The 23645-nt window shown below is 35.8% G+C and overlaps 1 protein-coding gene across 3 annotated transcripts in view; it reads left to right on the top strand.

Annotated features, from left to right (window-relative positions):
- Nucleotides 1-23645, top strand: part of AFF4 (ALF transcription elongation factor 4) — a 96589-nt gene that overhangs the window by 27188 nt on the left and 45756 nt on the right. For 2 of the 3 annotated variants that reach the window (XM_027076709.2, XM_027076707.2), the window contains exons 2-5: nucleotides 5456-5582; nucleotides 8479-9273; nucleotides 11057-11101; nucleotides 15058-15144. In XM_027076709.2, coding sequence (XP_026932510.1) covers nucleotides 5460-5582; nucleotides 8479-9273; nucleotides 11057-11101; nucleotides 15058-15144 — 1050 coding nt within the window. In that variant the 5' untranslated portion in view covers nucleotides 5456-5459. The remainder of the gene's footprint in view (nucleotides 1-5455; nucleotides 5583-8478; nucleotides 9274-11056; nucleotides 11102-15057; nucleotides 15145-23645) is intronic. The other variant, XM_027076708.2, reaches the window with a different exon arrangement.

Below are 23645 nucleotides of genomic sequence, written 5' to 3'. Positions count from 1 at the left end.
GTTTTAGGTTGGCACCCTTGTTACTTTAGGGGAACTGAAAGTTGGCATGTTCATAGTGTCCCCTGTTAGCCAAGAATGCTATTACACTTTCTCAAGTGTAATAAACAGTGACATAGAGGACGAGTTGAGGAGATTTGGATGATCAATTTGAACTTGGAAATATGAAGCGGGGGGGGGGGGGCACATGTTAGACATGAGAGAAATACTTTTTTTTTTATATTATATGAAATTTATTGTCAAATTAGTTTCCATACAACACCCAGTGCTCATCCCAAAAGATGCCCTCTTCAAAGCCCATCACCTCCCCTCCCCTCCATCCCGCCCCCCATCAACCCTCAGTTTGTTCTCAGTTTTTAAGAGTCTCTTATGCTTTGGCTCTCTCTCCCACTTTAACTCTTTTTTTTTCTTTTTTTTCCCTTCCCCTCCCCCATGGGTTTCTGTTAAGTTTCTCAGGATCCACATAAGAGTGAAAACATATGGTATCTGTCTTTGAGAGAAATACTTTAATCTTTAGAGAAGAGACAGTTTGATAGTAAATTCCAAGGGTGAAAATGCTGGAAAGTACCCATAGTGCTCTCCTGTATAAACTTTATCACTCTTTTCCTTCTATCTTTTATTTTAAAAAATTTCAGGGGTGCCTGGGTGGCTTAGTCTGTTAAGTGTCCAACCCTTAATTTCAAGTCAGGTCATGATCTCATGGTTTGTAAGATTGAGCCCCTCATCAGGCTCTGCACTGACAGCGTAGAGCTTGCTTGGGATTCTCTCTCTCTCAAAATAAATAAACATTAAAGGAAATTTCAAACCTATATAATAAAGTATAACATATGTCTGTATTCCCTTGATCTAGATGTACCAGTTGTCAATATTTTTACTGTAATTGACGATCCTGCTCTACTGTTCAGTTCTTGTCTGTTTTTCCCTCCTGCCCTCCCTCCCTCCTTTCTTCCACCCTCCGTGTGTGCGTGTACGCTTGCATACACACATACACAAACTTTCTCTCACTCATTCACTCTCTACACATGCTAGATCTATATTTAGATGGGTGCTAAACCATTTTAGACTTGCAGACACGATGATGACATTTCACCCACATATGCTGTGTACGTCCTAAGAACCAAGGACATTCTCCTACATTACTAAATACAATATTCATAGTTCAAAAACTGAACATTGATAGGATTATCTGAAATACTGTTCATACTCAAATTTCCCAATAATGTCCTTCACAACCATTTTTCTCTCCCCAGAACTAGTGTCTGGGAAATGAAGAATCACATACAGCCTTTAGTTGTTGTGTCTCCTTGAATATAGAAGAATATAAAAGTAACCCCAGCCTCTTTTTGTGTTTCTTTTCATGATACTGACATCTTTGAAGAGTCCAAGCCAATTTTGCAGAATTGTTCTCAACTTAAGTTTTGTCTGCTTGTTCCTGATTAGATTCAGGTTAAATTTTTAGCAGGTAGTGATATGTCTTTAGTGCCTCATTTAGTGCTGCACATGATGTTATTTTATCCCATTATTGATAATGTTAACTCTGATTACTTGATTAAGGGTATTGTTTACTTCTCTATATTAAAAATTTTTTTTCCAATTAATGGTCTATGGGGTCATACTGAATATTCTATTCCCCCCAATTTTTTCCCCAGTGGTTTTAGCATCCACTGATGGTTGTTTTGTTTTTTTGAGAGAGAGCACACATGCGTGTGCAAGCGGGGGAGGAGCAGAAGGAGTGGGAGAGAGAGAATCTTAAGCAGGGCTCAATCCCACAACTGTGAGATCATAACCTGAGCCAAAATCAAGAGTGAGATGCACAATCTACTGAGCCACCCAGGTGCGCACCTATTGGTGATTTTGGTCTCAATTATTACTTCAGTGTTCACAAAAAAAGTGATTTTCTAATTCTTTTGTTTCTTCTATATTGATTAGTTGACATTGTTCTGTAAAGAAGGCATTTACTCCCTGCTTTATTTCTCGTTCTTTTATTTTTTGCTATTATTACTGTAGACTGAGGGATTCTTTTGTTGTTGTTCATTTGCTTATATTCCATTTTTGTCTTTATTTTGATGCTCATGTTTCTAAATCTGACTGATGGGAGCACCTTCTGGCTGCTTCTCATGCCCTTTTCATATGTCCCCATCTGTTTTTGTGCATTTTCTTGCTGTTAAAACAAGATATTTTAAGGTCTATTTGTACTTTATCTGCTGTAGCCTTGGAATGAGCTATTTCTCCAAGAAGTCTTGTTCCATTTTCTTAGGAAATGATATTAGAAATCAGAATTTGGGTACTGAAGGTGCTTCTTTTTTCTGGGATGTCAGTGCTCACAGACGCTTTCAGTGAACAGAGCTGGAGACACTCTCAATAGACAGGCAGGCAGGCAGGCAGGCAGATAGATATAGATACAGATTTTTAAAATAAAAGCCTGTGTTCATTGTAGTGCTACTAGTTCCTAGTCCTCAAAGGTTCTTTTTCTTTTTATTCCTTTCTATATTTATAATCTCTCTTCTTTCATAGTAACATGCCTGGATCCCTAGAAGTCTTGGTATATTTACTCATTTGCTCAATCTTGAAACAATGAAATTGCTATACCATTATGCTATATCATAGAATGCTGTTTGAAATAAACATATCAACTTAACATAAGTATTTGATAGGTACTTAAGAACAGTTTACCTTAAGCAATTAAATTTAGAGAACTCTCCTTTCTTCTTGCTATTATGCTTTTAAAAATTATTTTATCTGGTAGTCCCACAGATTTTCTTTTGATGTAGCAATTTGCTAATTTTAACAATCCTTTTTCATTCTGGTAGTTGCAAATCTCCTGAGGGATATGCTATATAAGCTTGCCTGTGCAGCAGAGATACACTTCTAATTGACTTGTATTTAAATTTCATGTTAATTTTAAGGGAGCTCAGATTACTGGAATTATTGTTTGTGGGAAACTTTATCTTAGGCAGAGGTATTGATGTTCAAAAACACAGGAACAAATGTGGATCCAATAAATTAGATGTGAAAGTAAGGCTGATCAGAAAAAAATTTGAGGGAATCTGGGTGGCTCAGTCACTTAAGTGTCTGACTCTTGGTTTTGGTTCAGGTCATGATCTTGCGGTTTGTGTGTTCGAGCCCTACGTTGGACTCTGTGCTGACATCATGGAGCCTGCTAGCAATTCTCTCTCTCCCCCTCTCTTTCTGCCCCTTCCCTGCTTGCTCTCTCTGTCTCTCTCAAAATAAATAAACTTTAAAAAAAAGTTAAAAAAAATTAGAGAATAAGAGCTATAACTGGGATATTAGTTCTTATAAGCAATCATTTAATTTTGTTCTGCTTCTTGGCAGTCTTATTAAAAGGGAATATTCAGTTGGATGACTTACATTGTTTAAGAAAACATTTTTGTATTGGATTATTGGAGGACTTTTATTGTGGGAATCATATCTATTTGTGTAAAAAATGTACAAGTGTTTTTTGCATGATTATTTTAACACTTTAACTAAATCATGGTTTAGGGAAGGCATTTCTTTTTTTAAAAAAATATTTCAGGAATTGAATTCAGGAAGTGTAAGGAAATTAGTATTTAACACATTCCCTAGACTCTTAGGATACAGATCACTACATATGCTGTAGCACCATATGAAGAGGTGTAAAGGTTTATAGCGTTGTCTCTGAAACCTGATTGTTAGTGATATACACTTATTAACTGGTTCAACTGTATTGTAGAATAATATTATGTTCTTCGGTTTCGCTCTCTGAATACTGAAGTGTAGATGTTTTCTGGTATTTATTAAAGAAAGAATCAAATACTTTTTGTGGTTCTGTATGGTACTAAGCACCAGGGAGACCAAAGAAAGCACATATTACTTCAGTACCTCAAAATAGCTTATATTCTTGTCTAAGTTTATTAGAATATTGTACACATAGAAACACCTTAATACACATTTCGAGCATTTAGAATATTTTTTTGAACATTAATTTACTTTGATACTAAATTGTGCCAATCACAAAGTTTTATTTTTGAATGTTTACTTGCACTGTTCTGACCACTTATAAAAATTTTCAAGAATATATTGGTTTTGCTGTCCATTCTAATTTTACAATTATAATTTATTTCCCATCTTGATTTACTTCAATTTTCTGATTAGATTAGATTTATGAATTATAAGGCTAGAAAGGCTCTACACATACAATCTGGTTTTTCCCTTTGGTGTCTTCTAGGATTCCCCACTCCCTTTAAATAAAACCAGGATAGCTGATTTACTCTATCCCCAGGGAAGAATGTTGCAGAGTCTCTGGTAATACCTTGTCCCGGGGCTCAGCATCTTTTACGTTGCTAACCAAAAGTCCCTGCTGCTATAAATAACGACATTTAGTTAACTAAGCAAGCAAATGGCAAGAAACAAGGGAGAGGCAAATATCTCTGAAAGAGAACCTAAGAAACAACAGATAATGTGTACCCATTTACAAATTTTAATTCATCTTTTGTTTTGTTCCTAGTGAAAATACAAAATGCTGTAATGTTTATAGAAATGACCCCCTCATTTTCCCCTCCACCCCAAAAGACTGACTCTTTTTCAGTACAATTTCGACTACTATTACTAACCCAAGTTATTTTTAGATTCTATTGCTGAAAGCCTCAGTTTTGCCATTTATTGAGGTATTTTTTTTTTAACATTTAATTATTTTTGAGAGACAGAGACAGAGCGTGAGCAGGGGAGGGCAGAGAGAGAGGGAGATATAGAATCTGAAGCAGGCTCCAGGCTCTGAGCTGTCAACACAGAGCCCGATGCGGGGCTCGAACTCACAAATTGTGAGATCATGACCTGAGTCGAAGTTGGACGCTTAACCAACTTAGCCACCCAGTGCTCCTGCCATTTATTGAGGTATTAATTGAAATATTAATGTATTTAGAGCAGAAATGTCGTTTTTTAGGGAATCTAGAGCAACAGCAAAGCGAGGTCAAACTGTCATAAGGATGGACACCAAGGAAGCTGTGTTTGAGACAAAAAGGAATCAAGATAAGGAGATGCAAAGTAGAGAAAAGCACTGGATACCTGGGAGAAGGGAGTGGTAGGTGGGAGTGGGTTGTGTGCCTCTAATGGCAAAGAATAGTTAGATTTCTGAAGAGGAAGCCATGAAAGGCTTATAGGAAATGCTAAGGATTTGGGTACTACCTTCCATAAGTTTTAGCTGACTTTTAGCTAGCTGAGTTCTTTAAAAATTGATGAGGTTAAATGTTTCAATGGGGTGGATCCTAATACTCTGGGCTAGTGTTACCTGTCTCGATAGCTATGCAAGACACTTGGTATTAGTTGGTAAAACCATTACCAGTACCCAGCTTCAGCACTAATGCCTGTTATTACTTGGAACTTGAAAGGGAATCTCTGATTGAAGCTTTAAACTCACAAAGTGAGTACAGAACATTTAATTTTTCTTTTTGTAATACAAAGATTGTGTTTCTCTTCTTAGCAACATGAACCGTGAAGACCGAAATGTGCTGCGTATGAAAGAACGGGAAAGGCGGAATCAGGAAATTCAGCAGGGCGAAGACGCCTTCCCACCTAGCTCTCCTCTCTTTGCTGAGCCATACAAAGTTGTAAGTTGTCCTTTGAATGTTCCCCCCCGCCAGTAGTGTGACAGTTTTCCTTTGAAGAAAGTGTTTAAAATTGAATTTTTATAGTAGGAAAGAGTTACTGATATGTATACCATTTAACATTTTTTCCTTTCCTCTAAATCAGAATGTCCTTTTTGGGGATAAACTTGTCATTGGAGTATAACATGCAGAAAGGTACACAAAACAAGTGTTTTAGCTGAAAGAATTTTCACAACATGAACACTCTTATATAATCAGTATCTAGATCAAGAAACAGTATTGTTAGCATCCTAAAGTTGTCCTCAAACCCATGCCTCCTTCCATCTCCCCTTTGCTATCTCATAGTCTTAAATGTGGTCTGGATTAACTCAAGCATTTATCTCTATATTCTTGGCTTTACCACTAATCCTGGGCAGACATTTCACCTTTCTGAATTAAATTAATATTTTGTAAATGGGTACGCGTCATCTGCTGTTTCCTAGGTTCTTTGGGTATAACATCAATCAAAGACACTTATTTCAGATATTCTTTGTGTCTGTCTTGTTTCTTGTCATTTGCTTACTTAGTTAACTAAGTATCAATGACTATTAGTATGTTTGAATAAATGTGTTTTCACTATCAGTCTGGTTCCTTTTTCTGTTACCGTATACTAAGTTATCTTTCTTTTTTATGTGGTTAATTACCAGATTCCAATTTACGTTAAAAGCATGTTGTCAGAGACGTTCAATAAATTGAACCAATTGCTATTTTTATAGCTATCATCGTACTTGATTTGGGATTGCATAAAACAGTACATATCACTTCTGATTGACTCTAACATAGCTGTAGTGGCCATAAATGTCTCTAATACTTGATTTGCCTTTGGCTTTCATTTGATCTAGCCTTACATTTTTAAAGGCTTAGGCTATGTATGGTGGCTGTAATAGTATATATTGTCACAGTAATGACCATTGTGGGTTTGCAGTATGAGATTGAGAGTGTATTAAACTCTTTTTTCTGATGAAATATAAATATAACACATAGTTTGACTTTGTTCTTAAAACATTTGGTGTTTGTAGAAGTCATTTATGAGATCTGTAGAAGCCATTTTTTTAGTTTTTAAGGTTATACTGACATCATTTATATGAGTGTGACACAAAACCTGGGGTTTGGAATTAGAGATTAAAGACATTTTGGAAAAAACAAGAGATTGGTCCAGAATCTTCAAATCATACTACCATTTATAATTACAATGTAATGAATTGGATTTGATTCCTGATCTCGATGCTGTCTATATATTTGCCTTTCTTGTTTAATAGGAGTCAGACTGATTTTCACATAATCTAAAGTTATTATCAATTCATGCCAATCTCAAAATAAATAGTAGTGGTTGATTTCTTCTTTAATGTAATCAGTAAGCTTGCTCTCATTCTTGTGTATGAACGTGAATGAGTCCTAAAGCTTGTATACATCTTGGACTTTATTATCTAAGAATGATTTTAGTATTAATTTTAAGTGTTTATGTATTTATTTTGAGAGAGAGAGAGAGAGAGAGAGCGCGCGTGCACCTGCAAGCAGAGTAGGGACAGAGAAAGAGGGGGAGAGAGATAATCTCAAGCAGGCTCCACACAGCACAGAGCCTGAGGTGGGGCTCGATCTCCTGAACTGTGAGATCATGACTTGAGCTGAAATCAAGAGTCGGATGGTCAACTGACTAAGCCACCCAGGTGTCCCTCCAAGAATGATTTTCAAAACTTAAAGTGTGTACCATTGACTTCAAAACTTGTGTTTGTTGGTCAGAATTAATAGAATTAATATTTGAAACTTTATCAATGGCTTTTCCATTCTTAATTTTTTTGTTGACTTTTGTTAGTCACAGTAACAGAAGAAATTAAAATTTTTAAAAATGTCAGTTGGATATAACTCATTTCATTAAATTTTTGTTTCTCTTTCTAACTGTAACATTGAACTCTTAAGTAATATAATGTTTTCCTAGATTGCTAAAATAATGAGTGTTGGCTCAGCAGCTGACCTAGAACTGAATGACATAAAGGCACATTACTTTTCAAAAGACGTTTACTACTATTCCAGTATATTTATTGGTGAAATTTGGATTTTTTTCCCTTCTGGAATCTTTTCTACATATTTCTCAGTGTCCTTTATTTTTATTTATTTATTTATTTATTTATTTTTATTTATTTTTTTTCAGTATATGAAATTTATTGTCAAATTGGTTTCTATACAACACCCAGTGCTCATCCCAAAAGGTGCCCACCTCAATACCCATCAGCCACCCTCCCCTCCCTCCCACCCCCCATCAACCCTCAGTTTGTTCTCAGTTTTTAAGAGTCTCTTATGCTTTGGCTTCCTCCCACTCTAACTTCCTTTTTTTTTTTTCCCCCTTCCCCTCCCCCATGGGTTTCTGTTAAGTTTCTCAGGATTCACATAAGAGTGAAACCATATGGTATCTGTCTTTCTCTGTATGGCTTATTTCACTTAGCATCACACTCTCCACTTCCATCCATGTTGCTACAAAGGGCCGTATTTCATTCTTTCTCGTTGCCATGTAGTTCTCCATTGTGTATATAAACCACAATTTCTTTATCTGTTCATCAGTTGATGGACATTTAGGCTCTTTCCATAATTTGGCTATTTTTGAGAGTGCTGCTATATCTCAATGTCCTTTAGAATATTTGTGTTTTAGCATGAATGTTTTTCACTTTCAGTGTTGTGTGTTTTTTTTTGTCACTATAAAAATTATATGTTTGGAGTTTGCTTTTGAGATGTTAACCTTAAGATATGACATGAGGTTTCTCTTTGAAAAATCCCTTTGCATTTGAAGTTTGGAAAGTCCGTTTAGAAGCATCTTTTATTTCTGGTTGTGCTAATTATGTAATTTTATTTTGCAATTTTTTTGTAGACTAGCAAAGAAGATAAGCTATCAAGTCGTATTCAGAGTATGCTTGGAAATTACGATGAAATGAAGGATTTCATAGGAGACAGATCTATACCAAAGCTTGTTGCAATTCCCAAGCCTACAGTACCACCAACAGCAGATGAAAAATCGAATCCTAATTTCTTCGAACAGAGACATGGGACCTCTCATCAGAGTAGCAAATGGACTCCAGTAGGACCTGCTCCCAGTACTTCTCAGTCTCAGAAACGGTCCTCCGGCTTGCAGAGTGGACACAGTAGCCAGCGGACCAGTGCAGGTGGCAGTGGTGGCACTAATAGTAGTGGCCAGAGGCACGACCGTGACTCATACAGCAGTAGTGGGAGCAGCAGTCGGAAAAAAAGCCAGCATGGATCGGAACACTCCAAATCACGCTCTTCCAGCCCTGGAAAACCCCAGGCTGTTTCTTCATTAAGCTCCAGTCATTCCAGATCTCATGGGAATGATCACCATAGCAAGGAACATCAGCGTTCCAAATCACCTCGGGACCCTGATGCAAACTGGGATTCTCCTTCCCGTGTACCTTTTTCAAGTGGGCAACATTCGAATCAGTCTTTCCCACCTTCATTGATGTCAAAGTCCAGTTCAATGTTACAGAAACCCACTGCCTATGTGCGGCCCATGGATGGACAGGAGTCCATGGAACCAAAGCTGTCCTCTGAGCACTACAGTAGCCAATCCCATGGCAACAGCATGACCGAACTGAAGCCCAGTAGCAAAGCACATCTTACCAAGCTGAAAATACCTTCGCAACCATTGGATGTAAGTCACACATTTAAAACTTCTATTTATTTTTTAAATGTTTATTTGAGAGAGGGTGCAAGTGAGGGAGAGAGAATCCCAAGCAGGGTCCATGCTGTTAGCCCAGAGCCTGTTGCAGGGCTTGATCCCATGAACCGTGAGATCATGACCTGAGCTGAAATCAAGAATCAGATACTGAACTGACTGAATCACCCAGGCGCCCCTAGAGCTTTTACTGTTACGACTCTATGAAGCAGTTTGTCTCTCTGTTGTTGTTGGGTTTTTTTTTTAATGTTTATTTATTTTGAGAGAGAGAGAGAGTATGAGCAGGAGAGGAACAGAGAGAGGGAGGGAGGGAGGGAGGGAGGGGGAGAGAGAGAGAGAGAGAGAGAGAGAGAGAGAGAGAGAGAGAGAGAATGCCAAGCAGACGTTGCGCTGTTAGCACAGAGCCCAATGTGGGGTCAGTCTCAGGAACAATGAAATTGTGACCTGAGCCAAAATCAAGAATTAGACACTTAACTGACTGAACCACCCAGGCGCCCCTCTCTGTTTTAATGAGAAGGTGTATATAAGTTTAAAAAAAGGCTTGTCATTGACTCTAAAGTGGATCCACAGACCTGTTAACTTCCCCTCTTGGGCAGTAGAGAAAATGCCATTCACTATTTTGAAATATTCAAATAACAGTTACAGAATAAAAGCACGATCTATGAGATCAATACCTTAGATTTCCTCCTTTTGATTGTATGAAATAATACATATTGTTGTTTAAAAAAATTAACTTGTTTTCTCATTGTGATACTCATGAATGAGATGTGGGCAGTGGTTCATTGTAGGGAATGTTAAGATTTTTGAGGATCCATCCAGTTGGTAATGTTGTGTGGTTTGGTTTCCATGATCTTTTCTCTGGTTAAACTTAAAGGTTTGAGGCAGCTGCTCTAAATTCATAGTGGTGGTTTGAAATTTACAGCATTATAACTGTATACCAAGCATCAGAGTAACTAAAGAAATTGAGCATTCATTGTGAAATAGAAGTTTTATCTTTTAATGTAAATTTTAAAATAAAATTTTCAAAAGTAGTGTCAGTAACTGAAAGTCATAGTTTATAGCTTAAAACGTGGTTGAAGGGATCAAGGATAGGTAAGGTGCCATTTTGAGAACATTGAAACATTTTTCCTATGGACTTGGGAAACTGTTGTTCATGGCATGTGTCATCTAATCACTCCTTGCAAGAGAACAGTGAAGTGGTTGTTCTTTCTTCAGATGACATGATCCTTGGAGGTGGATTTGAGTTCACACTCTAGCTTTCTAATTCCTGATTGTGCTTTAGAATAAACAACTTTTCCATAATTTATGAAAAGCTATATAAAATGTCCATTCTGTCCCAGACAAGTATTCTTTCAGTAATATTGGTTTTATTTTGTTTGAAATGATACATTTCAGTATCTTGGAATATTTTGTATATAAATAAACTTTAAATTTTTGATAAGTTCCTCACCTGAAAAATAACATTTAAAAATTTATTTCTAATCTAAGAAAGATAGGACTTTTTAAAACTTCTGAAAAATACAAAGTTCTTTACATCCTGTACAGTTGATGATTAAAATTTTTTAGAGCTTGAAAAATTGACATTAAAGGAACTTTGTCCAAAGGTTCTAATTAGTGTGGTGATTTAGAGTAGTGGGATCAATAAATATGTCTTTAAATTTAATTCACTTTCTAGCAATATTGTTAAATCTGTACAAAAATGATACAAATCTAATAATAAATGACTCCAAATTTAATGTGTGTTTCTTTTCCTCTTAAGGCATCTGCTTCTGGTGATGTGAGCTGTGTGGATGAAATTCTTAAAGTAAGTTGTTGATTTTTTTTTTTTTATAGTTTCAGTCTTTTTTATTTATGATGCTCTGCTATCTTTTTCTCTCTTCTCCCCAATATTTCTCAAAGGATGTGAAGCAGGAAATTGCTTACATGCGTAACCTCATTATGTCCTTAAAAAGTAGTTGACTCTATTTTGCTTATTTTCATACTTAGTTTCTGAATCATTTGGTTTGTTTACTGTCTGCCCTCAAAGAACTGGTTTTGTTTGTTTTTCATTTTTAAGTAAAGCAAATTCCAGGTTTAATACTTTGCCTTGAAAAGAGGAAGAAAGCAAATATAATTGCACTTTCTAAGGCTGATCAGTTAATTTAAGTGCTAAAAAACTCAGTAATTACCAGTCAAAACATTTCATTGAAAATACTTGCTTTGTAATTCTTCTGTACATACTGGTCAAATCCTACAATGAAAGACCTCTGAATATTGCTCATTTTGAGTTTTGAGTGGAATATGTTTAAAAGTGACACGTGACCAAAATGTGTATTCCTCTTTTGGGAAAGGAAAAAGTTGTCTGTCGGAAAAAGAGAAAGTCCAGGAAATTAATGAGTGACAGTGACTGCTTTTGGCTCAATAGAGAAAAACTGTTAAGTTACATATTACTTGTACTTTTTGCATAAGCTCCTGAGTTTTTGTGTCTATACGTGCATTTCACTGTGGATACTTCTGAAAGACTACTTGGTTTGCTGCCTCCACTTTATTCTCTCCTTCCTTTCTTCAGCCCACTGCAGTCTTTGATATACTTCTATCATTCTGCTGAACCTGTTTGTCTAAGGTCATTATCTTCCCCTTCACTGGGGCTTTCATTTGAGTTCTCTGCTGTTTCTGCTGTTTTAAAGAATTTTTATTTTTTACTTCTGGAAACCTGATTCTTCCTTCCCTTGACTGTTACTATGCTTCACTGTTTTTATTTCCTTCCACCCTTGTCTCATTCTCTGCCTTTTGGAAACCTTTGTGTCTTCTCTTCTTTTATTTTTTAAATTAAAAATTAAAAAAAATTTTTTATTTTAGAGAGAGAGTGGGAAAGGGGGTCTGGGGAGGAGGGAGGGAGGGAGAGAGGGAGAGAGAGAGAGAGAGAGAGAGAGAGAGAGAGAGAGAGAGAGAGGATGAATCCTTAGCATGGAGCCTGACATGGGGCTCGATTCCACAACCCTGGGATCATGACGTGAGCCAAAATCAAGACTTGGGTGCTCAACCAACTGAGTCACCCAGGTGCCCTTTTTATCTTTTAAATATGGGTCCTTTTTTCTAGCTTCTCCTTTTCTTTTTGCTCTGTCTTAATTTTCCTTTATTGTTAATGGCTTCAACTATTAGCAGTTCAGTCTTTATCTCCTGCTTAGCCTCCCTTGGGTTGTGGTTTATGTCTCTTCCTTGCCTCGTAGTTGTGTGTCCATTTGCATTTCTCCCTGTTTTTTTTTAGATTCATCATGTCTAAAGGCAGATTTATTAGACTTCCTTCTATTAGTGGTACTACCATTCTCATGTGCTTATAAGTGTAAAATCTTCATTTTCTCTCATTTTCTGTTTAATCACAAAACTACATGTACGCTTTGAATACTCCTTGGAAATACCATTCCTTTATTTCCATTTCTGCCACCTTGAGCTTCAAAAATTGCAATATACAGTCCTTGCTTTGCCTTTCTGCCTTGAGTCTCCCTTCTCCTCTGTCATCTATATTGCTACCAGATTCTCTCTTTAATCCATTGTCTTCATAAGTTAATTTCCTTTTTAGAAGTTTTCAGTGAGTCTCTAAGCCCCATAGAAAGAATAGTGTCCAGCTTCAACATTCTAGACCTCCTATAGGCCGGTTCTAACCTCTTTCGCTATTGATTCACCACTTTTGCCAAATTGGTTTCACTAAGGCATGTACTTACTTGCTCTTTTCCCTTTTTAAAGTAAACTTGGTGAAATATGTTTCTCCTTAGTCTTCAGTCATATATAGATTCTATTTTTTTCTTAGAATCCCAGTGAAATCCTTCTTTCCCCTATGTCAGACCATCAGATCACAAAAATAAGTCTTTCCTTTGAATCTCACATAGTGTGCATTTTTCAGTTGCCATGTATATAAAAAGTTTAACAGCATTTATCTTTTCTCTTGCATCCTCAAAAATGCATGATATAATACCTGGAAGAATCTTAGATTTCTTATATTTAATTACTCTTTGATGTTACTGACCATTTATTATACATTTTGTATATACAGGGCTTGGCACCATGGCCTTGGGCTTAATAGGTGCTCTGACATTTAATGATGGAGTTACATAGATTTTCTGTTGAGAGTACTTTGGTATTTGAAGTGTAAAATGCACTCTGAAAACCTAGAGTGCATGAGTTTCTGTTTCCTTTCCTTGTATGCAGTGTGTAAGGAACTTCTGGTCCTGACTGCCTTCATGTTTTCTTGATATTTGTAGTTCTCCTGTTTCTAGGAACTCCATCATGAACTTAAAGAAAAAACGTTTTAATCTAAAAATGATACATGTTTATTGTAAAATAAAAAAAGATTAATTCAAGGCTTACTAATTGAGCACCTGCCATTATCAAGCCCTTCAGATACAGTGGTGATAATAATGATAGTATTGCACCCTTTGAATTGATGTTCTAGAGTAGGATATTGGAAATAATCAACTATGTAATATTATTTGAGAACATGAAATGCCTTTGAAAAATAAAGCGTTGTAAGAAGATAAAGAGCAATTACAGTGCAGGTGGCTGTTTTATGAGGTTCAGGTAGTATAGACTGTATCACATGCCCATGTCCCTTCCTCCTCCTGTCATTCTGTTGCCCACAGGTAGCCAGAGATTTTTTTTCACATATGAGCATTTACTAGCACATAGACTATGATTTGTATTTATCACTTAACAATATATTGTGGACATGATTTCCTGTCAGTAGTTAAAATTACTCATTTTACTGTCTGCTTGGTGTTCCATTGTATGACTGTCTGGTAATTCTGTGCTGTTGGATATGTAGGTTGTTTCCATTTTTTAAGCATAGGCCCCTTGAACATGTATTTTTACCTAACTATGTGGGTATAGCTACAGAGTAAATTCCTAAAAATTGTACCACTTTTAATTTATTGTATTTTCTCAGTCTATCTGATGGCTTACTTTGAGCTATATGCCAGAAATAAAACACTGCCTCCTTATTCTAAATCTGATTATCTCTCTTTCCCCTGCTCTTCTAACATATACATTGTGATCTTATCCAAATCTCCACTTGAACATAGTTGGCATATGATTAAACAGAAGGCATTGAATGAAATCATACTTATGGCCTTGCTTGTCTGTCTTCCTTTTCATGTGCTTTTGATATCTCTCTTCTGATTTCCTCCACCTGACCAAAACTTCCTATCAGTTAATAGGTTCTGCAGCCAGACTTCCTAGGGTGCAACTGTGTGTCCATTACTTACTACGTGTGTGACTTTTAATGGACAATTTCTGTGCTTCAGTTTCATCCTACGCAGAGTCAGGGTAATAACAGTATCTACCTCCTAATATCATTGTGAGTACTAAATGAGGAACAGACAGGTAAAACAGCACAGTAGGTGGCCCATTCCAGGCACACAGTGTTACCTTCTTTTCTTATTATTACCCCCGTCACAGCTCTCACAGCCGGCTCTTCCTCAATAGCATTGTACTGTGTGCCTTGTGTTTGATCACAGGCTGATTTCTGTGACATTTCACAGGTTTCGGCATCCTAACTCCACGCTTCTTGAAGCCAGGGAGTGTATATTATTTATCTTACTGTTTCCTGCCCCCATAGTGCTTTGCACACAATTGTGCTTAATTAATACTTACCAATCAAATAATCAAATATGTATACTTTTGGAGGAGCTACCATGAAACCAGCATTTATAATATAAATCTGGTTTTTAGCTATGTAACTTTTATCCTTGAACTGGTTGAAAACAAACTGTAATAATTACATTTCAGGAGATGACGCATTCATGGCCTCCCCCTCTAACGGCTATTCATACACCATGCAAAACAGAACCTTCCAAATTTCCTTTTCCAACTAAGGTAAGTAAATAACATGTGTCTTTGATTCTGTTAGAAAACTCTCAATGGCTTCACTAAAATCATATGAATTCAAAATTGTCTTGCCATTCCCATTCTAGTGGGAGACAGACAATAAATAAGTGAATAAATACATAAGTTCAGATAGTGATAATTGTTATGAAGAAAATAAAACAAGATAACGGAATCAAGAGCGACTTGGATTAAGAAGTTCTTGAAAAAGCTTTGGAGGCAATTGGGAAGAGAATTAAAAGGCATCAAAGTTTGTTGGAAACTGTTATGGTATTCTAAGCTGCAGGCGTTAAGGCTTCTCAGACTGTCTGAGGAACTCCTTTCCAAATTGGACATAGCAACTGTAAATATGTGCTATGGATGGAGGTTCCTCAGACAACAGTTCCAAGCTCATCTACAATCAGCAGATACGCTTTTTTTTTTTTTACATTAATTTATATTTACACGAACAATAAAAGAATATATTTTCCTTGTGGAAGTTTGATCAGGACCCCTGATAATAGCTTTCCCCAATTTTGCCTCCTCCATCTTACCGGAGCTACTTTCATACATACCTTTGCAAGTCTTTTCATATGCATTTACATACATATATATGTGATCATTGCATGTAAGCACTTTCTCATGTACTTTATTTCTGCACCAGTTTATTGTTTTATATTTTTAATAAGCTGAAAGACCTTTCCATGTTATTATGTATCTTTATTGTATACTGATAATATATTACATATAGAGGTATTTTACTTCTTTTATTTGTATCCATGGTATAAATGTATCTTAGTTGAATTATTTTACTTTGGTATCTAAGTTGTTGCCAAGTTTTCATTTCTATAAACATTGCTTTAGTGGGTATCTTTTTCATGCCTTCTTGTGTGCGTGAGGTTTTTTTTTGGGTGAAAAGTAAGAAGTAGAATTATTGATTATATATTTAATATATATTCTTAAATTCCCTCCATATCAGTTGTACCAGTCAGTACTCTCACTTGTATTCCCTATTATTCCTCACATGCACATCACCATTTGTTATTTTAAGCACCAGTCTTTTGAGTGCAAGATGGTATTCTGTTTCCAAGATTACTCATGGGGTCCATCTCTTTACACATTTGTCATCCATGTGATTTCTGTGTGGATGAATTTACCTGTTTCCTCTGCTCTTTGGCTTTCATCCTTCACTTAAAATATTTTAGGAGGATTTCTTTTTGTGTGTATTGTTTTGTGAATTCTGGATTTAATAATTTCTTCTATATGCTGTAAATGTATCTCCCAGTTAGAGTCTTTTTAAGTATTGTGGTCCGGAAGATGTTAATTTTGATGAATATGTAGAATTTTCTCTTTCACGAAGCTTTTATTTTTTAATGTCTTATTAAAGAAGCTTTCTCCTTTCCCGGGATCATAAGCACACCCTCATTTTTTATTTTAATGTAATTGCAGTTTTGAATAATTAGAACATTTCCATCACTGCCAAGTCCCCTCACGTTTCTTTGCAATCTGCTTCACCCCCACCACTGGCCCTCACAATTACTGATATGTTTCATGTTGCTACAGATAAGTATTGCTTTTTCTAGAATTTCACATAAATGGAAGCCATGCAGTGTGTATTTCTTTTGCATATATGTTTGCCTTCTTTTGTTCAGCATGTATTTTTGGAATTTGTCCATGTTCATGAACATATCAGTAATTTGTTCTTTTTTATCCCTGAGTTTCTTTTTATTTGTGTTGTATGAAAATACCAGAATTTGTGTATCCATTTACCTGTTGATGAACATTTGGGTCTTTTCCAGATTTGTGCTATTAAGAATAGAGTATCTATAAATAGTGACTTACAAGTCTTTGTGTGGACTTAAGTTTTCTCTTTTCTAGGGTAAATACTGGGATATATGGTAAAAAGTCAAATTGCTGAGCATATGACTGAGTTCATATTAAGTTGATACTAACCTAATATTTTCCAAGGTGATTGTATCACGCTTTTACTTCACCCCACTCGCATCCCTCAGTAGTATATGATAGTTTGATTTGTTCTGCATCCTTGTGTGCATTTGGTATTGTCTATTGAGTTTTAGCCATTTTACTGGGCATGCAGAGGTATCTCCTACTAGTTTTAGTTTGTAATTTCCCTGATGACTAATGATGTTGAACCTCTTTTTATGAGCTTATTGACTATTCTTTTGGAAGTGCCAGTTCAAATCTTTTGCCGTGGGGGTGGGGGTGTGTGGGGGGGGGGGGGTGGTGGCCCAGCTAGGTAGGGAGTGTTATTTGTAGTTTTCTTTAATGTCTGTATTTGATTTTGGTATCTGGGAGTGCTGGCTCTTTAAAAGGAACAGGGAAAAGTTCTCTTCATCTTTATATTCTGAACTGGTTTGTGAAATTTAGTATTAATTCTTCCTTGAATGTTTTAATACACTTCAACAGCGATGCCATCTAGGCCCATAGTGGTCTTTATTGGAAGGTTTTAAATTATAATTTCAAAATTTTTATTAGATGTAAGAGCTATTCAGATGTTCTGTTCCTTGTGTCAATTTTATAATTTCCGTTTCCTCTAAGTACTCAAATTTGTTGACATAGAGTTATTTGTAAATAATATAAATATTCTTTTAATGCCTCTAGGATATTTAGTGGTCATTTTTTCCCTTTATTGGTGATTTGCATTTTCTCTCTTTTTTTCATTTTCCTTGATTAGACTAGCTAGGTTTATGAGTTTTACTGGTCATTTCCAAGAACCATAGTTTACTTTTTTCAGTTTTCTATTTCTTTGCTTATTCCTTGTCTTCATTCTACTTACTGTGAGTTTCATTTACTTTTAACTTCTTTTTTTATTTTATTTTCTTTTTTAATTTAAATTACAGTTAGGTAACATACAGTACAATACTGGTTCCAGGAGTACTTTTCTTTTAACTTTTTCAGATGAAGGCTTAGATAGTAGATTGTAAAACCTTTCTTGTTTTCTCTAAAACTACAGTTTACCTCTGAGCCCTACTTTAGGTGTATCTCACAAATTGTGTTATATTGTTTGTATTATCATTCATTGCATAATATTTCTTTATTCCTGTGTGACTTCTTCCTTGATCCATGGGTTATTTAGAAGCATGTGGTTTTATTTTCAAATATTTGAGGATTTTCCACATACCCTTTGTTACTAATTTTCTAATTTATTTATGTTCTTGTTAGAGAATATATGCTATATAATACCAATTTTTAAAAATTTATTAAATGTTTTATGGCCATTATATGATCTTTCTTGGTGACCATTATGTATACTATATAGAATATGTTCTGTATATATCAGATCAAGTTAGTTGAGAGTGATTAGTCATCTACATTTTTACTCACTTTCTATTCTATCAAGTAATGAAAGGAGAGTGTTGACATCTGCACCTGTATTTATGGATTTTTCTGTTTCCTCTTCGAGTTTTATCCATTTTGGGTTCATGTGTTTTGAAGCTTTGTTTATTAGGTATGTACCCATTTAGGATTGCTATATCTTTCTGATAATTTGATCCCCCCCTTTTTTTTCCCATCATGAGGTGTTGGTTTTTATATCTGGTATTAATACTTGTTCTGAAGTCTACTTTGTCTGAGATTCATATAGCCATTCATGCTTTCTTTTAATTTACTATTGACAAGGTTTAACGTTTTCTATTCTTTTATTTTTAATCTATTGGTGGCTTCATAATTAAATGACTTTCTTAAATGTTTATTTTGAGAGAGAGTGCGTGCACACACAAGTGTGTATGTGCAGGGGAGGGGTAGAGAGAGAGAGAGAAAGAGGGAGAAAGAATCCCAGGCGGACTCTGTGCTGATAGCAGTGTCAGGCTCCATCTCCTGAATCGTGAGATTATGACCTGAGCTGAAATCAAGAGTCGGATGCTTGACTGACTGAGCTACCCAGGTGCCCCTGAAGTGAGTTTCTTATAGTCAGCATATAATTTTGGGTCTTGGTTTTTTAGTTTGCCGGTCTCTAGCATTTAATCTTGGAGTGTTTAAACCATTTCCTTTTAATCTAGTAATTGATATTGATATTGTAGGGGTTTTTGTTTTTTGTTTTTATGGTAGGGTTTAAATGTACCTGACAATGTTAAATGTACTATTTGCTATTTGTTTTCCATTTGTCCCAACAATTCTTTCTTTGTTCTTTTTTTGAGGTTCTTTTGGATTGAATAATTATTTTTAATATTCTATCTTGAATTATTTAATAGGTATACTTTTTTTTTTAATTGTAAAATTAAAGCTTGAGTTTATCAAAAGACTTTGAACTTAATTTCATAGTTCTGGCTTATGAATGCAAGTCCATTCATAATTTTTTTTTTTTGGTGACAGTTTTATTAAGGTACATAACGTACATACCATACAGTTAATTCATTTAAAACATACAGTTAACTGGTTTTTAGTATATTCATAGTTATGTAACTGTAACCACAATTATTTTAGAACATTTTCATCACCACCAAAAGAAACCCTATACTACTTAGCAGTTACCCTTCTGTATCCTCCAGTCTCATACCCTAACCCCAAAGCAGTCACTACTCTACATTATTTCTCTATTCATTTGCCTCTTCTAGACATTTCATATAAATTGAAGTATACAATATGTGGTCTTTTATGACCAGATATTTTTACATCCGGCATGATTTGTTTATGTTATATATCATTATTTTGTTCCATTTTATGGCTAAATGTATATTTCATTTTATGGATATATCACATTTTGTTTATCTTTTTATCAGTTGTTTGGCATTTAGGTTGTTTTCATTTTTTGGCTATTATGAAAATTGCTGCTATAAACGTGAGTGTAGAAATGCTTGTGTAGACATATGTTTTCAGTTGTTTTCACTTGGTTTTATATACCTAGGAGTAGAATTGCTGGGTTATATTGTAACCGTGTTTAATCTTTTGAGGAACTACCTCATGTTTTTCCAAAGTGGTTGCTACATTTTATATTTCCACCAGCAGTGTATGAGCCTTACAGTTTCTTCAAATCCTGGCCAAGTTGTTATTACCCTTCTAGCTGTTTTAAGTGGGTGTGAAGTGGTTTGTCCTTGTGGTTTTGATATTAATTTCCCTGATGGCTAGTGATGTTGAGAATCTTTTTATGGGCTTCTAGGGCCTTTGTGTATCTTATCTGGAGAGATATCTGTTAGATATTTTGCTGATTTTTAATGTTTATTTATTTTTGAGAGAAAGATAGAGTGCAAGTGGGGGAGGTGCAGAGAGAGACAGAGACACAGAATCTGAAGCAGGCTCCAGGCTCTGAGCTGTCAGCGCAGAGCACAATGCAGGGCTCGAACTCTTGAACTGTGAGATCATGACCTGAGTGAAGTTGGACTCTTAACCAACTGAGCCACCCAGGTGTCCCATATTTTGCTGATTTTTAAATTGGGTTGTCTTTTTATTATTCATCGGAGTTTTTTCTATATCTTAGAGTGTAGTCCCTTGTCAGATGTATGATTTGCAAAAATGTTCTCCCATTCTGTGGGTTGTCTTTTTTGCTATCTTGATGGTGTTTTTTAAAGCCCAAAATCTTTTAATTTTGATGAAGTCCAGTTTATCTTTTGTTGTTTTTGTTTGTGTTTTTGATGTCATATCTAAGAAACCAGTGCACAGTTCAAAGTAATGAAGATTGACATCTATATTTTCTTATATGAATTTATAGTTTTACCTCCTATATTTAGGTTTTTGATCATTTCGAGTTAATTTTTATATTTGGTGTGAGATAAGTGTCCAGCTTCATTATTTTGCATGTGCGTATCCAGTTGTCCCTGCACCATTTGTTGAGAAGACTGTTCTTTGCCCATTCAATCACATTGGCACCCCATGGAAAATAAATTGACCATAAATGTGAGGGATTTTTGTGTACTCTTGCGTTCTTTTTCACTGATCTGTCTGTTCTTATGGCAGTGTCACACTGTCTTGATTACTATAGTTGTGTAGTAAATTTTGAAATCAGGGAAGTGTGAGCTCTCTAGACCTGTGTATATGTGTGTGTGTGTGGTTGCTCAAGGGCTTACAACATCATACACAATTATTTTAAAACAGTATGTCATTTCACATACGGGTTAGTTGCCTTGCAACAGTTTAATTTCATTTCCCTCTTTTTTATTCTTTTATAATACATGTTGCTTAGCTATATGTTATAAACTTCACAATACATTATTATTTCTTACATTTTAAACAGCTGAGTATGTTAAATGACTTTTTTAAGGATTAATGATATCAATATACAGCACATATTTTAAATTTAAATTTGATATTTTGACTTACATGTAAACCTGTGAAACCATCATCATAGTACAGTTAATAAATCAGTTACCGTCAAATGTTTCTCTTTAAATTTTTTTAATTTTAATTTTAGTTTATTTATTTGTTTAAAAAATGTTTATATTTATTTTTGAAAGAGGGAGTACACAAGCAGGGGAGGGACAGAGTGAGAGAGGGAGACACAGAATCCGAAGCTGGCTCCAGGCTCCAAGCTTTCAACACAAGAGTCTGATGCGGGGCTTGAACCCATGAGCCATGAGATCACGACCTGAGACAAAGTGGGTTGCTCAACTGACTGAGCCACCCACGCACCCCTAAATTTTTTTTTTAATTCCAGTATAATTAACATAGGATTATATTAGTTTCAGACGTACCATATAGTAATTCAACAATTCTTTACATTACTCAGTGCTCATTATGATAAGTCTACTCTTAATCCCTTTCACCTATGTCACCCATCCTCCTACCCATCCCACCTCTAGTAAGTATCTGTTCTCCATATTTAAGAGTCTGGGTTTTTTTTGTCTGTCCCTTCTTTGTTCATTTGTTTTCTTAAATTACAAATATGAGTGAAATCATATAGTATTTTATCTTTCTCTGACTGACTTTATTACCATTATACTCTCTAGATCCAGCCATGTTGTTCACATGGCAAGATTTCATTCTTTTTTATGGGTGTGTAATATTCCATTGTATGTATATACCATCTGTTCTTTATCCATTCATCTATTGATGGATACTTGGGCCGCTTCCATGATTTGGCTGTTGGAAGTAATGCTGCAGTATACACAGGGGTGTGTGTGTCTTTTTGAATTAATGTTTTTGTACTCTTTGGGTAAATACCCAGTAGTGTGATTACTGAATCGTAGGGTAGTTCTTTTTTTAATTTTTTGAGGAACCTTCATATTCTTCCCACAGTCGCTGCACCAGTTTGCATTCCCACCAACAGTACACAAGAGTTCCCTTTTCTCCATATCCTCACCATGTGTTTCTTGTGTTTTTCACTACCACCCCTGGGACTGGCTCCTGTCTGCCCCAGGCATGCACACACATGGCGGCAGCTCAGTCTAGAGAAAGTCTTTTGAAACCTCTGATTTTTAGCTCCTAAGGCTGTTTGCAAAGTAAAACTGGTGCTCTCTGTATTTCTCTTTCCCCAGTCCCTAGTCTGGAGAGGTTTTTCTCTTGTCCTAACAGTACTGCAATCCACAGCTTCTCTTTCTCTCCCTTTTTCTCTCCACTCAGGGGGATCCCTCCCCTCCATGCCCACATTGTTTTATCTCCCCCATTTCGCATATATGCACATCTGTCCCGCCAAGCTGTCTCCATCTACCTGTGGAGATTTTTCTGTCACTCCACAGACTGATTTTGTGGGTGTTCCAAGTGTTCTGACCTCAGTACTGCTGTGTTTGAGGGATGAGGGCAATCCTGGTCCCCCTCATTCTCTGCCATCTTAACTCTTGTTATTTGGATTTTAGCCATTCTGACAGGTGTGAGATGATATCTCATTGTGGTTTTGGTTTGCATTTTACTGATGATGAATGATGTTGAGCATCTTTTCATGTGTCTGTGGGCTATCTGTATGTCTTCTTTGAAGAAATGTATGTTCCTGTCTTTTGTCCATTTTTTAATTGGATTATTTGCTTTTTGGTGTTGAGTTGTATAAGTTTTTTATATATTTTGGATACTAACCCCTTATTAGATATGTCATTTGCAGATATCTTCTCCCATTCAGTAGATTGTCTTTTTGTTTTGTTGATTGCTTCCTCTGCTTTGCAGTTTTTTATTTTGATATAGTCCTAGTAGTTTATTTTTACTTTTGTTGCCCTTGCCTTAGGAGACATATCTAGAAAAATGTTGTGACTGACAGAGTCAGGGATATTACTGCCTGTGTTCTCTTCTTGGGTTTTTATGGTTTCAGGTCTCACATTTAGGGCTTTAATCCATTTTGAGTTTATTTAAAATACACAAAATTGGTGTGAAAGTGGTCCAATTTCATTCTTTTGCATGTAGCTGTCCAGTTTTGCCAGCACCATTTGTTGATGAGACTTTTTTCCCGTTGCATATTCTTGGATCCTTCATTGTAGATTAATTAACCATATAATCATGGGTTTATTTCTGGGTTCTTTATTCTGTTCCATTGACCTATGTGCCCTTTTTTGTGCCAGTGCCACACTGTCTTGATTACTACAGCTTTGTAGTGTATCTTGAAACCTGGGGTTGTGATACCTCTAGTTTTGTTCTTT

The sequence above is a fragment of the Acinonyx jubatus genome, chromosome A1, assembly GCF_027475565.1.
Source record: "Acinonyx jubatus isolate Ajub_Pintada_27869175 chromosome A1, VMU_Ajub_asm_v1.0, whole genome shotgun sequence".
Taxonomy (NCBI): Eukaryota; Metazoa; Chordata; class Mammalia; order Carnivora; family Felidae; genus Acinonyx; species Acinonyx jubatus.
Note: the sequence above shows the minus strand (reverse complement) of the source record. Positions and strands in the feature narration are given on the sequence as shown.